The sequence below is a fragment of the Pseudophryne corroboree genome, chromosome 6 (genome assembly GCF_028390025.1).
Source record: "Pseudophryne corroboree isolate aPseCor3 chromosome 6, aPseCor3.hap2, whole genome shotgun sequence".
NCBI classification, from domain to species: domain Eukaryota; kingdom Metazoa; phylum Chordata; class Amphibia; order Anura; family Myobatrachidae; genus Pseudophryne; species Pseudophryne corroboree.
The window spans coordinates 492,923,427-492,941,372 of NC_086449.1; the positions used below are offsets into that span (position 1 = coordinate 492,923,427).

At 43.0% G+C, this 17,946-nt stretch overlaps 1 protein-coding gene across 2 annotated transcripts in view; it reads right to left on the reverse strand.

Moving 5' to 3' along the window:
* Positions 1 to 17,946, reverse strand: part of ADAMTS20 (ADAM metallopeptidase with thrombospondin type 1 motif 20) — a 406,022-nt gene that overhangs the window by 234,857 nt on the left and 153,219 nt on the right. For both annotated transcript variants that reach the window (XM_063927338.1, XM_063927339.1), the window contains exons 7-9: positions 13,753 to 13,793; positions 12,749 to 12,854; positions 2,142 to 2,288 (exon numbers count right to left, since the gene is read on the reverse strand). In XM_063927338.1, coding sequence (XP_063783408.1) covers positions 2,142 to 2,288; positions 12,749 to 12,854; positions 13,753 to 13,793 — 294 coding nt within the window. The remainder of the gene's footprint in view (positions 1 to 2,141; positions 2,289 to 12,748; positions 12,855 to 13,752; positions 13,794 to 17,946) is intronic.

Sequence of the window (17,946 nt, forward strand, 5' to 3'; positions counted from 1 at the left end):
GGGACTCCTGGCTGTCCTCCCGTACAGTGTCGGGCATATCAAGTCAGTCATGCCGCAGCTCTGTTTTTTGAAGTTCATCATTCCGCGACTCTGTTATTTGAAGTGGTGCATGCGCACAAGCATGAAGTCTACCGCAAATGTGAGTAGACTAGTGTTACAGCAGGGAGAGGGTTTCTCAAAGACAGAGCTTTGTCTTGGTGTACAGATTTTAAAACATTTATGTGATAATTCTAATTATCACATTGCGAGTTTGATCATTATTTTCACTTCATATCTGCAATTAAATTGTGGATTTTGAGAAATAAGGCCCTTAGAGAGAGATCCAGTGGACAGAGATAAAGGGGTCTATTTACTAAGTCTTGGACATAAAGTGGACAGAGATAAAGTACCTGCCAGGAGCTGGTTGGCTGGTCATTTATTACTGTCCACTGTATCTCTCTCTGTCCACTTTATCTCTCTCCATGGTTTAGTAAATAGACCCCAAAGTACAAGCCAACAAGCTCATGTTATTTTTCAAACACAGCCTGTGACAGGAGCTTATTGGCTGGTACTTTATCTCCACCCACTTTATCTCTCTCCAAGGCTTTGTAAATAGATCTCTTTGGTACCAGCTTGTCAGAGGCTAACTGACAGGTCACAGGCTGTGTTTAATAAATTAGAGCTGGGTGGTTGGTACATTATCTCCGTCCACTTTATCTCTCTCCAAGGCTTAGTACATAGAACCCATAGTATCTAAAACACTTCATAAATGACAGGTTGCATCAAATCCTACCGATGTAGTCACGCTCACCGAGTCTACGGCCGCACTGGCACATGCGCCTTGCTGAGGCGCGGGTGTGACTTAGTGCACCATGTATTCCTATGGACATACGTACTTAGACGCGGGCACACGCAGGCTAGATGAGCGTGGCTACATCTGTATTTGGTGTTAAACATTTGTTCATTACCGGAGCTTAATTCATTTAATTTAGTTTAATATATGGTAGCGTACCTGTACAAATATGAGCAGTCCTTTTTCTTCGGTTTGAAAAAGTCCAAGGTAGTGAATGAAATGCATAGCTGCCCTCATAATTCATGGGTATGCAATACTGCATCTGACCACATACATGTTTTAGAGACCCCAGCCTACAAGTTCCTGCATCTGAGGATGGACCTCCGACTGGCAAACGTCTCCTATAATTTATGGTGCTGGCTCCTGGTACTGCCTCCAGTCCAGTTAGAGCAGGGCAGCCAGAGGCAGCGTTTGGAACAAGCACCTCGTGACAGCACTGGATGGTAGCTAAAGTGGACAATTGCGGCTGGCTAGAAAAAGACCCTGGCCAGGCTCTGCAGAAGTTTGGTTTTAACACCCACCACGGGTGACATACAATAATCCAGCCCATGGAAATGTAAAATCTGTCTTCCTTATAAAAAGTGTATCATCTGATCAATTAGCAGGTGATTTGCTCAACCCGAAGAAAAAGGAAATCGCTTTGCATCAAGCTTCCTATTATTAATTATATAGCACCACCAATTGCACAGTGCTACAGTATACAGAGATTATTTGTCATGCACATTAGTCCCTGCCCCATTGAAGCTTATAGTCTAAGGAGCCGATTTATAAACAAATAATTAAACTTGTTGTGAATGATAAAATTTGCTGCAAATGATAAATGGTGCTCCAGCCAATTAGCTCCCAACTATAAATTTTCAAACACATAACAGAAGCTAAGCACATGACATTTAGGATCTGATTGGCTGGAGCACCATTTGTCATAACCAACAAGTTTTATCAATCACAACGAGTTTTATCACTCGATAAATGAGCCCCTTAGTCCCCTAACTCACAAGCACACACACACACTAGGGTACATTTTAGTCTGCAGCCAATTAACTTATGTTTTGGTATTTGGAAGGAAAACAGAGTACCCGAAGGACACCCACACAAACACAAGGAGAACATACAAAAGCCTCACAGATAGTGAGCAGGAATCACACTCATGACACCGACACTATGAGACAACGGTGCTAACCACTGTCCCTGCTTCCTATGATTTTTATATTTCTATTTGTCTGACTTTCTGTGTGTACCTAAAGATCTTTATATGAAATGTTATGAAAAATATAAATCTTTAAATCATAGAATAAATAAAATTACTCACTCAAGGAACTCTGTGACATACTTCTGACTGCATTTAGACCAGGTCCATGGGCTTGCGTCATAGCTTAAAACTGCAGACATCACATGAAATTCATTTATAGCTCCCATTTCTCTGCACTTCGAGCTGTTATCATGAGGCATATTAAATCTTGAACACAAAGTAACAAACAATCAAATTATTTAAAGCATATTTTGAAATTTTGCATTTTATCAAATTTTATCAAATTGTACTGACAATATTTCAAATTAACTTTATCAGGTGCTATAGGAGTATCCTCGTGGGGATCATCATCTTCTCTCTTCCTGTTGCACAGAACCACCCCTTGTCTACTGTACCTACCTGGCTTACTGCGACTATACTGTTTAATGCAGTCTTATGGCACCTTACTAATCATTAACTCATATCCCCTCACTGCTGGACATTCTCAGTCACCTAGCATTAACGTTCTCATTTTCTGTTTTATCCTCTCATTCCCATATTGTACAAGCCATATACAGGTTGAGTATCCCTTATCCAAAATGCTTGGGACCAGAAGTATTTTGGATATCGGATTTTTCCGTATTTTGGAATAACTGCATACCATAATGAGATATCATGGTGATGGGACCTAAATCTAAGCACAGAATGCATTTATGTTTCATATACACCTTATACACACAGCCTGAAGGTAATTTTAGCCAATATTTTTAATAACTTTGTGCATTAAACAAAGTGTGTCTACATTCACACAATTCATTTATGTTTCATATACACCTTATACACACAGCCTGAAGGTTATTTAAAACAATATTTTTAATAACTTTTTGTATTAAACAAAGTTTGTGTACATTAAGCCATAAGAAAACAAAGATTTCACTATCTCACTCTCACTCAAAAAATTCCGTATTTCGGAATATTCCGTATTTCGGAATATTTGGATATGGGATACTCAACCTGTACTGCCATTTTATTGACATTCCTATTATCTGTTTGTCAAGTATATACTGCCATTTACATACCCACCAACATTTTACACATAAAAATCAGTACAATCAGCCTTTTCCTATACTTTCAATGGAAGTTTGGAGAGCCAAAAATCGGTACAGACAATAAAAAAAAAATGTGTTTTACCGTTTTTGTTTTAAATATTTTACTCCCAATTTGTTATGCATTGTTCTACCATGTTACTCTGTCAAGACAATTACTCCACTATCATCTCTGCTCCCAATCCACCCCCTGTTGCTTTCCTAATCACTTCTCATCTCTTGTTCATGATTTTTTTTATCTCCCTACTCCTCCTTATCCCTTGACCTCTCTTCTCCTTCCACTCCACATTCCTCTCTCTCTCTCTCTCTCTCTCTCTCTCTCTCATACCTCCATTTATCCGATCCTATCCCAATATTCTCTGTCATGCTCACTCCCACACAAATAATCCTGGAGCCTTTCCACGCATCATCAACCCAGACAACATCATACTTATTCCTTCTAGTCACAACCTTCTGTTTTCCTGTGCCCTATGGAATGCCAGATCTTTTTATATTAAACTAGCCTCCATCTATGACTGCTTTATCTCCAACTCGTTCTCCCTTCTTAGCCATCACTGAAAACTGGTTTTCCCCCTCTGCTACCCATCAAATCCACCTTTATATGCATGATATTTTCAAACTACCACCCCATCTCTTTCCTGCATTTTAACCTAAAGCCCCATCGGAGGAGTGTCTATCTCCGATTCATCTCTTTTCTCTCTCCTCACTCCATTCTTGACTCTCTACAATCTGTTTTCAGTCCCATCCACTCCGCAGAAACCGATCTTACTAAAGTCACAATGAATTATTCACTGCCAAAGCCAATGGTCATTTCACTATCCTTCACATTCTCAATCTACCTGCTACCTCAACACTATCAAATACCCACTTGTTGTTTAGTTCACTTCCAACCTCACTAACTGTTTCTTCTCTGTCTCTACTACTAATTCCACTTCCATCCTTGTTCCTCTACCTATCATTGTTCACTAAAGATCCATCCTCTGGCCCCACCTCATCTCCCTTTACACATCCTTCCTTGGTGACTTCATCAGCTTCTTTGGTCTCCAATGCCAACTTGTCTGCTGTTGATACTCAAATTGCCTATGTTGCCCAGACCTTTCTCATCCAGTCCTCACTCAAGTCTCTTCCAGGACCAGCATTTTCTCAATTAAATATGTCCAAAACAGAATTCCAGGGCCATACCCCATCCCCTCTCAATAACATTCCCCTCCTGGCTGTTCTTCAAGTCAACTTCTTGGATGTCATACTCAGTCCCCCGTCTTTCACCTTGTACATTCAATCCATATCTCATTCCTGCCAGTCTCATTTCATTTGTTCAATTAAAGAAAACAAACAGTAACATACAAATATAAGAAACAAGCTGTTTTCATTTAAATAAATATTGTAGTTACATTTGGGGTGCAGAAAAATGAAAAAAAAAATTGTTGTATAAAAAATCCTTTTTTTTTAAACACCTGTAACTCCCACCAGAAATCTTAAAAACACCTGTCCCATCCGTAGAACGCCTCCATATACTTGCGCCACATCTTTTAACCTATTATTATGCACTTTGCAGAATATTACCCAAAAAACATGTAATTATTTGCCCAATTAAGCTAGCTGAAAACTTCCAGTTGTATAATTAGTCCAAGGGCTCCCAATGATAGTGGTGGTGGTGGTGGTGGGGGAAGGGAGTTTGCAAGGGATTCTGAAAAAAAGTCCTGACATTTTTACCTGGAAAAATTATTTTTTTCCCTAAGTTTGGACCTGTTCTGAAGCTATGAGAAAAAACAGTGTTAATTTCTATAGCAAATACTGCGGAAAAAATTCTCATATCTAATTGAATTCCCAAAATCCAATGGCTGCCCGAAATTTCACATGGTAGAAATTTGTTTTTACCATGTTCAATTGAATATGCCCCATAAACACATAACACATAGATACAGCAACAAAACAAATTACTATGCTTGAATCTAGGCTTTCAATAGAAGAGCAGAAGTAGCAACCCAGTACTAGTGCTGCGGCTGCTGCCCGTCATGATAGTACATCAATATCTACTAAAGGTGGTCCAGGAGGCAAAAAAAAGGTAGAGGTGACACCTTTAAAACAGACAAATCAGTGGCCAAAAAAAAGAACACTAAGGCCGAAGAACAAATTTTCTGTTCACAAATCTCTGAGAGTCTACAGGTGTCCACATTGGCTATGAGTGAGTCTGACGTTTCTGACATTGTACTAGAAGAGAAGCCTCCTCCCACCATTTCTATACCCTCTGCAAATGTAAGGATGAGCAGTACAAGTAAAGGTGGTTACATAATAGAAATTGAGGATGTGAGTGTGGAAGAAGTGTAATAGGATGTGGGGGATATTTGTGTACTAGCTAATGAGGATGTTGGTGATGAGGATGTTGTTTGTGTAAGTCAGCCACCAGTGGCAGCAGTTCTTGCTTGTGATAAAAAGCCATTGTCATGGCTGGGAATTAGACCAAAAAAGCCACCTCTTGGGTGTGGAATTATTTTGACCCACATCCTGACATTTGTGAAGGTATCTGTTCCATTTGTGAGGCCAAAGTTAGTAGAGGTAGGGACATTAATCATTTAGGCACCTCCTCAATGTTATGTCATTTGCAGAGAGTTCATGAAGTCCAGTATCAGCAACCAGCAGTTTGGACCAGCACATGCTATGTCCACAGCCAACACCCTCATCATCAACCTCCTGATTAATAATCAGTGGTAGTCCTTCCCCCAAAAATTTTGTGGGGGCCCAAACAAAACAAGCACTACAGTCACAAAAGTGTCAGTCCCTGTACTGAAGTGCTTGGTTTGTAAAACTGTGCATTCTCCAAGGACAATACCATCTTGCAACACTTTTCTTTTCATAATGAGCTGTAATTTTGGGGGCCATTGGGGATGATCTTTTTTTACATAGACACACATTTTTATTGGTTATTGCAATGATTCCCAAATTTCTTGACTCATGGCACCCCAGCCTATCAGCATATTTTTTTTACAGCCCCTAGGGTTAAAGTTTCTTGTTGATAAATAAAAAATAAGATTTTACTTACCGATAAATCTATTTCTCGTAGTCCGTAGTGGATGCTGGGGACTCCGTCAGGACCATGGGGATATAGCGGCTCCGCAGGAGACAGGGCACAATAATAAAAGCTTTAGGATCAGGTGGTGTGCACTGGCTCCTCCCCCTATGACCCTCCTCCAAGCCTCAGTTAGGATACTGTGCCCGGACGAGCGTGCATAATAAGGAAGGATATTGAATCCCGAGTAAGACTCATACCAGCCACACCAATCACACCGTACAACCTGTGATCTGAACCCAGTTAACAGTATGATAACAACGAAGGAGCCTCTGAAAAGATGGCTCACAACAAGAATAACCCGATTTTTGTAACAATAACTATGTACAAGTATTGCAGACAATCCGCACTTGGGATGGGCGCCCAGCATCCACTACGGACTACGAGAAATAGATTTATCGGTAAGTAAAATCTTATTTTCTCTGACGTCCTAGTGGATGCTGGGGACTCCGTCAGGACCATGGGGATTATACCAAAGCTCCCAAACGGGCGGGAGAGTGCGGATGACCCTGCAGCACCGAATGAGAGAACTCCATGTCCTCCTCAGCCAGGGTATCAAATTTGTAGAATTTAGCAAACGTGTTTTCCCCTGACCAAGTAACTGCTCGGCAAAGTTGTAAAGCCGAGACCCCTCGGGCAGTCGCCCAAGATGAGCCCCCTTCCTTTTGGAATGGGCTTTTACCGATTTTGGCTGTGGCAGGCCTGCCACAGAATGTGTAAACTGAATTGTATTACAAATCCAGCGAGCAATCGTCTGCTTAGAAGCAGGAGCACCCATCTTGTTGGGTGCATACAGGCTAAACAGCGAGTCAGATTTTCTGACTCCAGCCTTCCTGGAAACATATTTTTCAGGGCCCTGACAACGTCAAGTAACTTGGAGTCCTCCAAGTCCCTAGTACCCGCAGGTACCACAATAGGTTGGTTCATGTGAAAAACAGAAAACACCTTAAGGAGAAATTGAGGACGAGTCCTCAATTCTGCCCTGTCAGAATGAAAAATTAAGTAAGGGCTTTATATATGATAAAGCCGCCAATTCTGACACACGCCTGGCTGAAGCAAGGGCTAATAGCATCGTCACCTTCCATGTGAGATATTTTAAGTCCACAGTGGTGAGTGGTTCAAACCAATGTGACTTTAGGAAACTCAAAACAACATTGAGATCCCAAGGTGCCACTGGGGCACAAAAGGAGGCTGTATATGCAGTACCCCTTTTACAAACATCTGAACGTCAGGCACTAAAGCCAGTTCTTTCTGGAAGAAATTCGACAGGGCCGAAATTTGAACCTTAATGGACCCTAATTTTAGGCCCATAGACAATCCTGTTTTCAGGAAATGTAGGAAACGACCCAGTTGGAATTCCTCTGTAGGGGCCTTCTTGGCCTCACACCACGCAACATATCTTCGCCAAATGCGGTGAAAATGTTTTGCGGTTACATCCTTCCTGTCTTCGACCAGGGTAGGGATGACTTCATCTGGAATGCCCTTTCAGGATCCGGCGTTCAACCGCCATGCCGTCAAACGCGGCCGCGGTAAGTCTTGGAACAGACAAGGCCCCTGCTGGAGCAGGTCCTTTCTTAAAGGTAGAGGCCACGGGTCTTCCGTGAACATCTCTTGAAGTTTCGGGTACCAAGTCCTTCTTGGCCAATCCGGAACCACGAGTATCATTCTTACTCATCTCCCTCTTATGATACTCAGTACTTTTTGTATGAGAGGCATAGGAGGGAACACATACTCTGACTGGTACATCCACAGTGTTACCAGAGCGTCCACCGCTATTGCCTGAGGGTCCCTTGACCTGGTGCAATATCTAGTTGTTTTTTTTTCAGGCGGGACGCCATCATGTCCACCTTTGGTTTTTCACAACGGTTTACAATCATGTGGAAGACTTCCCGATGAAGTCCCCACTCTCCCGGGTGGAGGTCATGCCTGCTGAGGAAGTCTGCTTCCCAGTTTTCCACTCCCGGAATGAACACTGCTGAGAGTGTTATCACATGATTTTTCGCCCAGCGAAGAATCCTTGCAGTTTCTGCCATTTCCCTCCTGCTTCTTGTGCCGCCCTGTCTGTTTACGTGGGCGACTGCCGTGATGTTGTCCCACTGGATCAATACCGGCTGACCTTGAAGCAGAGGTCTTGCTAAGCTTAGAGCATTGTAAATTGCCCTTAGCTCCAGTATATTTATGTGGAGAGAAGTCTCCAGACTCGATCACACTCTCTGGAAATTTTTTCCTTGTGTGACTGCTCCCCAGCCACTCAGGCTGGCATCCGTGGTCACCAGGACCCAGTCCTGAATGCCGAATCTGCGGCCCTTTCATAGATGAGCACTCTGCAGCCACCGCAGAAGAAACACCCTTGTCCTTGGAGACAGGGTTATCCGCTGATGCATCTGAAGATGCGATCCGGACCATTTTTCCAGCAGATCCCACGTAAAGGTTCTTGCGTGAAATCTACCGAATGGGATCGCTTTGTAAGAAACCACCATTTTTCACAGGATCCATGTGCAATGATGCACTGATACTTTTCCTGGTTTTAGGAGGTTCCTGACTAGCTCGGATAACTCCCTGGCTTTCTTCTCCGGGAGAAAACATCCTTTTCTGGACTGTGACCAGAATCATCCCTAGGAACAGTAGACGTGTCGTCGGAAAAAAATGCGATTTTGGAATATTTAGAATCCACTCGTGCTGTCGTAGAACTACTTAAGATAGTGCTACTCCGACCTCCAACTGTTCTCTGGACCTTGCCCTTATCAGGAAAGCGTCCATATTTCTTTTAAGAAGAATCATCATTTCGGCCATTACCTTGGTAAAGACCCGGGGTGCCGTGGACAATCCAAACGGCAGCGTCTGAACTGATAGTGACAGTTCTGTACCACGAACCTGAGGTACCCTTGGTGAGAAGGGCAAATTTGGACATGTAGGTAAGCGTCCCTGATATCCAGTGACACCATATCGTCCCCTTCTTCCTGGTTCGCTATCACTGCTCTGAGTGACTCCATCTTGATTTGAACGCTTGTATGTAAGTGTTCAAATATTTCAGATCTCACCTAGCCGTCTGGCTTCAGTACCACAATATAGTGTGGAATAATACCCCTTCCCTTGTTGTAGAAGGGGTACTTTGATTATCACCTGCTGGGAATACAGCCTGTGAATTGTTCCCAATACTGCCTCCCTGTCGGAGGGAGACGTTGGTAAAGCAGACTTCAGGAACTTGTGAGGGGGAGACGTCTCGAATTTCCAATGTACACCTGGGATACTACGTGTAGGATCCAGGAGTCCACTTGTGAGTGAGCCCACTGCGTGCTGAAACTCTTGAGATGACCCCCTACCGCACCTGAGTCCGCTTGTACGGCCCCAGCGTCATGCTGCGGACTTGGCAGAAGCTGTGGAGGGCTTCTGTTCCTGGTGATGGGCTGCCTGCTGCAGTCTTCTTCCCTTTCCTCTACCCCTGGGCAGATATGACTGGCCCTTTTGCCCGCCTGCCCTTATGGGGACGAAAGGACTGAGACTGAAAAGACTGTGTCCTTTTCTGCTGAGATGTGACTTGGGGTAACAAAAGGTGGATTTTTCAGCTGTTGCCATGGCCACCAGGTCCGATGGACCGCCCCTTTATACGGCAATACTTCCATGTGCCGTCTGGAATCTGCATCACCTGACCACTGTCGTCTGGCAGATATGGACATCACATTTACTCTTGATGCCAGAATGCAAATATCCCTCTGCGCATCTCGCATATATAGAAATGCATCCTTAAAATGCTCTATAGTCAATAAAATCTTGTCCCTGTCAAGGGTATCAATATTTTCAGTCAGGAAATCCGACCAAGCCCCCTCAGCGCTGCACATCCAGGCTGAGGCGATTGCTGGTCGTAGTATAACACCAGTATATGTGTATATACTTTTAGGATATTTTTCAGCTTCCTATCAGCTGGCTCCTTGAGGGCTGCCGTATCTGGAGACGGTAACGCCACTTGTTTTTATAAGCGTGTGAGCGCCTTATTCACCCTAAGGTGTGTTTCCCAACTCGCCCTAACTTCTGGCGGGAAAGGGTATACCGCCAATAATTTTCTATCGGAGGAAACCCACGTATCATCACACACTTCATTTAATTTATCTGATTCAGGAAAAACTACAAGTAGTTTATTCACACCCTACATAATACCCTTATTTGTGGTACTTGTAGTATCAGAAATATGTAACACCTCCTTCATTGCCCTTAACATGAAACGTGTGGCCCTAAAGGAAAATACGTTTGTTTCTTCACCGTCGACACTGGAGTCAGTGTCCGTGTCTGTGTCGACCGACTGAGGTAAATGGGCGTTTTTACAAGCCCCTGACGGTGTCTGAGACGCCTGGACAGGTACTAATTTGTTTGCCGGCCGTCTCATGTCGTCAACCGACCTTGCAGCGTGTTGACATTATCACGTAATTCCTAAATAAGCCATCCATTCCAGTGTCGACTCCCTAGAGAGTGACATCACCAATACAGGCAATTTGCTCCGCCTCCTCACCAACATCGTCCTCCTACATGTCGACACACACGTACCGACACACAGCACACACACAGGGAATGCTCTGACAGAGGACAGGACCCCACTAGCCCTTTGGGGAGACAGAGGGAGAGTTTGCCAGCACACACCAAAAACGCTATAATTATACAGGGACAACCCCTTATACAAGTGTTTTCCCTTATAGCATTTTTATATATGTAATCATATCGCCAAATAAGTGCCCCCCCTCTCTGTTTTAACCCTGTTTCTGTAGTGCAGTGCAGGGGAGAGCCTGGGAGCCTTCCTCACAGCAGAGCTGAGCAGGAAAATGGCGCCGTGTGCTGAGGAGAATAGGCCCCGCCCCCTTTTCGGCGGGCTCTTCTCCCGGAGTTTGTGAGATCTGGCAGGGGTTAAATACCTCCATATAGCCTCAAGGGCTATATGTGATGTATTTTAGCCATAAAAAGGTATTATACATTGCTGCCCAGGGCGCCCCCCCCAGCGCCCTGCACCCTCAGTGACAGTTGGTGACTGTTGGTGAAGTGTGCTGACAACAATGGCGCACAGCTGCAGTGCTGTGCGCTACCTTATGAAGACTGAAAGTCTTCTGCCGCCTGTTTCTGGACCTCTTCTGTAAGGGGGGTCGGCGGCACGGCTCCGGGACGAACCCCAGGGTGAGACCTGTGTTCCGACTCCCTCTGGAGCTAATGGTGTCCAGTAGCCTAAGAAGCAAATCCATCCTGCACGCAGGTGAGTTTACTTCTCTCCCCTAAGTCCCTCGTAGCAGTGAGCCTGTTGCCAGCAGGACTCACTGAAAATAAAAAACCTAACTTAAACTTTTATTCTAAGCAGCTCAGGAGAGCCACCTAGATTGCACCCTTCTCGTCGGGCACAAAAATCTAACTGAGGCTTGGAGGAGGGTCATAGGGGGAGGAGCCAGTGCACACCACCTGATCCTAAAGCTTTTATTATTGTGCCCTGTCTCCTGCGGAGCCGCTATATCCCCATGGTCCTGACGGAGTCCCCAGCATCCACTAGGACGTCAGAGAAATATAAAAAAAGGTAAACTGTGCTTACCTGTCACCCTTATGTTCAGTTATGTGGTGGTGGATATAGATGTGGTTCTAATTGTACACAAATTTTATTCGCAGTCACCAGCACTGGTTTTGCTTATCACTCTGACCATAAATAATTTGATGTTGGTCCTGGACCACCAACCTGAGGCATCCCTGCAAGTGTCTAGCTGCCCCCACAGGTTTACTGCTCTAATATATTACTAATCTGCCACACATTTTTAACCAGAAAAGAATACAATGTTAATACAATAGCCAAGGATTCCTGACAAGGGATGACGTGCAATGTTAACAGTCAAGGATTCCCGACAAGGGTTGAAGAGAATTGATGTTAATAATCAAGGATTCCTGACAAGGGTTGAAGAGCAATGTTAGTAGCCAAGGATTCCCAATAAAGTTTGAAAAGCAATGTTAATAGCCAAGTATATATGGAATACATTCGGCATCCTGGCTGCTGGCTGTTATGTTGCAGACACCGGAATCCCGACACTACTCAGGAGACCAGCACCGAAACACCGACAGTCAACATCCTAAAGGTTAGTATCGATGTATGGGTTAGGGCCCAGAGGGAGAGGTTAAGGCCTGGGGGGAAGGGTTAGGATTAGGCACTATAGGAGGTTAGGGTTAGGCACTAATGGGATGGTTAGCCATAGCCGACACCACCTGAGGGTTGGCCGTAGCTGCCAGCCCCCAAGAGTTAGTCATAGCCACCACCACCAAACTGTTAGGGTTAGGGGAGGGGAGGGGGTTAAAATACTTGCTCCGTCCGGTATTGGGATCTTCAGTGTCGGGATACCGCTGTCAGCTAATACAGATATTTGTTATCCACTAAAATACTTAAATGTTTCTAAAAGTGATGTGCTTCATTTAATTAAAGAAATAACCAATTTGTGATGACTTTTTCTAAAAACTAATCATCGATTAAGTGGTTATACAAATTAAATGTAGAAAATACTTACACGTGACCCAGTTCATGTGCTATGGTGAATGCAGCACTTAAACCATTTTCTTCACTGATTGAGCAGCTACGGTGAGGATCACACATTGTACCTAGTTCAGCTAAACCTTTAAAACCATAATGAAAACATGTAAATAGATCAATTTATTATTCAACCAATTTGCATTACAGTACTTATTATTTTTTTACACATTAATTTAAGATATGTTATAAAAGGCAAATCACTTTGACCACCATTAAATACATTCTGTTTCCTCCAATCAAATACAGGTTGAGTATCCCATATCCAAATATTCCGAAATACAGACTTTTTTGAGTGAGAGTGAGATAGTGAAACCTTTGTTTTTTGATGGCTCAATGTACACAAACGTTGTTTAATACACAAAGTTATTAAAAATATTGTATTAAATGACCTTCAGACTGTGTGTATAAGGTGTATGTGAAACATAAATGAATTGTGTGAATGTACACACACTTTGTTTAATGCACAAAGTTATAAAAAATATTGGCTAAAACTACCTTCAGGCTGTGTGTGTAAGGTGTATATGAAACATAAATGCATTCTGTGCTTAGATTTAGGTAACATCACCATGATATCTCATTATTGTATGCGATTATTGCAAAATACGGAAAAATCCGATATCCAAAATACCTCTGGTCCCAAGCATTTTGGATAAGGGATACTCAACCTGTATTGTATATTACGGGGGGGGGATGTAATAGGGTGTGAGAATCAGAAACTGAGAGATCTTGGGAGATTTCTCCTGTTTTTTAAGTGGCAATCAGGCTGATTTTGCCATGTAAACAGGAGAAATCTCCCAAAATCTCTCACTTTCTGATTCTCACACCCTATTACAGTCCCCCCTACGTTTTCTACTTTTCTCCTTTTACAATCTCAGAACAAAGTACTGAGTACAGTAAAAATACAAACACAGACTAAAATAAACATATCACCATACAGAGCTCCACAAAAAGCAATGCTATAATGACAAATAAGCTACTTACCTAGAGTATCACACTTATTACTGGCTCTGCATATATCCTCCCTATAGAAAAGAGACATTATTTAGGATTAATATGTATAACCTGAATTAATAGGTTACCAAAATATGTAATGATAGTCAATATGATATAACTTCACATTTGTATTTAAAGTATCAAAACATTTGCCTAAGAGACTTTTTTTAGCCAACATATAGTATCACATTATATAAATCCATTTTTAAGTAAACCGAAAATAAATATATCCTATATAAATCAACACTATGCTAAAGCAAAAGTCACACATAAAACTAAATTATATTACCATGTACATTACCTCGATCAAACATTTGCAAATGTGTAGATCTGTATTATACACAAAATGATAACATTTTTATTGTGTGTGTGTGTGTGTGTGTGTGTGTGTGTGTGTGTGTGTGTGTGTGTGTGTGTGTGTGTGTGTGTTGTTTTTTTTTTTTTTTCTTGGGGTTTGTTTCCGTTTTGAAACAGCCACACTTTGCTATCGGTTTTCACCTACAAATTGCATGCTGTACTATCGAGCAGTTTAGTGAGTGAAACTCAAACCAATACAGATGTGAGTAGATGTAGAGACTCCAAAACCCCTATGACAAATCAACTTCTAAACATTAGGTAGGGGGAAAAAATAAAGATTATTAAACAGGGGGAAAAACCATACTCATGTCCAATCCTTTGGGGAGAGGGACTAGAGATGCCTGACCCAACACTTTGTAACACTGGGCACTTCATGGTTCATATGGGCAGTGGGTAACAGGATAAAAATGTTGAAATACTTCCCTTTGTGGAGCAACCAGCACAAGCGCTACAAGATTTGGCCTTTTTAGGAATAATAAAAAATGTGCCAACACAGTTCAATGAAAATAAAACTGTGGCCATTTGTAATCAAAATACATGTGTGTCCTCTTATTAATAAGTGTTCCTTAGTCATAGATATACTTAATTACTTTGGCCCTATTTTTATTTATAATATTTTATGTGGCTATTATTTTTTCTGTCGGGCAGTATCCATGCTAAATACATGGCATAATCTGCCATGTAATACATATGGGGGGAGGGAGGGGGGGGGGGGGGGGTGATGAAGAGGACTGCTTCATCATCAATTGAGTTCATGTCCATCAAGCCTGACTGTTTCAAATATGAGCAGCCAATCAGAAACATTCTCTCATCCATGATATATAGAATGTAAGCTCTCACGAGCAGGGCCCTCTTCCCTCATGTGCTTATCCTTTCTTGCTTTTATAATCTTCAACTGCACCAATTCCATCAGTCTTCTGCCACCTGATACTTATTCCAGTGTCATCTGCTGATGTAACTATGTTTATTTACCCTGTACTAGTCCTATACTGTCATCAACTGTAAGTTGCTGCTTTCCTGTTTGATTATTTGTTTATGTACTCTGTAATTGGGCGCTGCGGAATCCTTGTGGCGCCATATAAATAAAGGATAATAATAATAATAATAATAATAATAATAATAATATACACTACATAGAATGGATCTACTACTTGGCAAAGCCCAAGGTTCCCAATAACATGGTTCTCAGTTCCCTCTGAGTACTTGTTGCTCTTCGATTGGTCAAGTCAGCTTGGATGACCCAGGTGTAGTGACTGGAGTATTGCTAGATAGATTAGCACATTGTATAGAAGCCAGCAGGGGAGGCATCAAGCCAGTAGCGGATCTTGCTATGGGCAAGCAGGATTTCTGTCCGGGTGCCGCCTTTCGGAGGGCGCCGCCGCCATCCAGAGGGCGCCGCCACCGTGGCAAGATCTGCTACTAGTGCCGCCCCCGGTACTGTGTAGATGTGGTGCTGTGCGGTGCGCGATGAAGTCATCGCGCACCCGCACTGCATTGTGGGAGCGCACATAGACGCTAGAAGTCATAATTGACCTCTAGTGTCTATGCGGTGCTATGGGAGAGACATCACGATGTCTCTCCCATAGATCCAAGGAGCGGCGGCGGCGGCCGGAGATGGAGGGCAGCAGCAGTCGGAAGCAGGAGCGGGGATTGTGAGTATTATTTTATTTTTATGTATTTATTTTATTTTTTTTGTAAGCGGCATAACTAGGGGGCCCAACTCTACAGGGGTCACAGTACTGGGGTCAATACTACTGGGGGCACAACTCTACAGGGGGCACAGTACTGGGGGTAATACTACTGTGGGCCCAAGTACAGGGGGCACAGTACTGGGGGCACAACTACTGAGGGAAAAGCTACAGGGGGCATAACTGACCACACCCCTTCTCCATGAAGCCACGCCCCTATTTTTTCACCCTGGGCACCACAAGGTCTAGATACGGCCCTGCATCAGGCATTGTGTAAACATGTAGGGCTATGCTGTCTTATCTCGGAGGAGCGAATACAGAAAATGGCCTGACCTTTACTGAATACACAAGCTGATACTTCCTCACTAAACTCCTATACTTTATGTTGACATCATGGTGATTTTTCAATTTGAAGGCATAGTTCCTATTCTGCATTAAACCATAATGGATCAGCACACACACAAAAAGCAGATTCAATTATAGCAGGTACATATGATCTGCGGTTACTGGTATTGCTGTTGTAAAGCAGAAATATTGCAACTACTGTACATAACTTGCTACCATCTGTTAAAACTAAATCTAATTCAGAACATAAGCAGATACCAAACTAGCGATTTACTAACATCTACATCTGCAGCAATAATGAAAGACAAACAAAAATAAAATTAATTAACATACTAATTTAGTTAATGAAAAAATAAAAACATCAACAAACATAATTGCTTCCTCTTAAGATCGTGATGAAAAATGTCAAAACCTCCTTTGAACTGCTGAGGTGTTTCCTTTTACTAAATATGAATCTATGTGCTTAGACATTTCATACCACTTTACATACTGTTAATATGTAAAGTGCTTTTTCCTAAATGTACCCAGGGCAAGATTAACAATGGGGTGGATGGGACTACAGGTCCAGGCTTCTACATAAAATAAGATTTTAAACCTACCGGTAAATCTTTTTCTCCTAGTCCGTAGAGGATGCTGGGGACTCCGTAAGGACCATGGGGTATAGACGGGCTCCGCAGGAGACATGGGCACCTAAAAGAACTTTCTAGTATGGTGTGCACTGGCTCCTCCCTCTATGCCCCTCCCTCCTCCAGACCTCAGTTAGAGAACTGTGCCCAGAGGAGATGGACAACACAAGGAAAGGATTTTGTTAATCTAAGGGCAAGATACATACCAGCCCACACCAATCATACCATATAACCTGGAATACACATAACCAGTTAACAGTATGAAAAAACAACAGTACCGGTCCAAGACCGAGTCTAACTGTAACATAACCCTTATGTAAGCAATAACTATATACAAGTCTTGCAGATTTTTCCGCACTGGTACGGGCGCCCAGCATCCTCTACGGACCAGGAGAAAAAGATTTACCGGTATGTTTAAAATCTTATTTTCTCTTACGTCCTAGAGGATGCTGGGGACTCCGTAAGGACCATGGGGTTTATAACAAAGCTCCCAATCGGGCGGGAGAGTGCGGATGACTCTGCAGCACCGACTGAGCAAATGCTAGGTCCTCATCAGCCAGGGTATCAAACTTGTAGATCTTAGCAAAAGTGTTTGACCCCGACCAAGTTGCTGCTCGGCAAAGCTATAATGCGGAGACGCCCCGAGCAGCCGCCCAAGAAGAGCCCACCTTCCTAGTGGAATGGGCCTTTACTGAATGCGGTAACGGCAATCCAGCCGTAACATAAGCCTGCTGAATCGTGTTACAGATCCAGCGAGCAATAGTCTGCTTCGAAGCAGGCGTGCCAATCTTGTTGGCAGCATACAGGACAAACAATGCATCTGTTTTCCTAATTCTAGCCGTCCTGGCTACATAAATTTTTAAGGCCCTGACTACATCCAGGGACATGGAATCCTCCAAGTCACTCGTAGCCACAGGCACCACAATAGGTTGGTTCATATGAAATGAAGACACCACCTTGGGTAAAAATTGAGGACAAGTCCTCAATTCCGCTCTATCTACGTGAAAAATCAAGTAAGGGCTCTTGTAAGACAAGGCCGCCAATTCTGACACACGCCTCGCAGATGCCAAGGCTAACAACATGACCACCTTCCAGGTGAGAAATTTCAACTCCACCGTTTTCAGGGGTTCAAACCAGTGTGATTTAAGGAACTGCAACACCACATT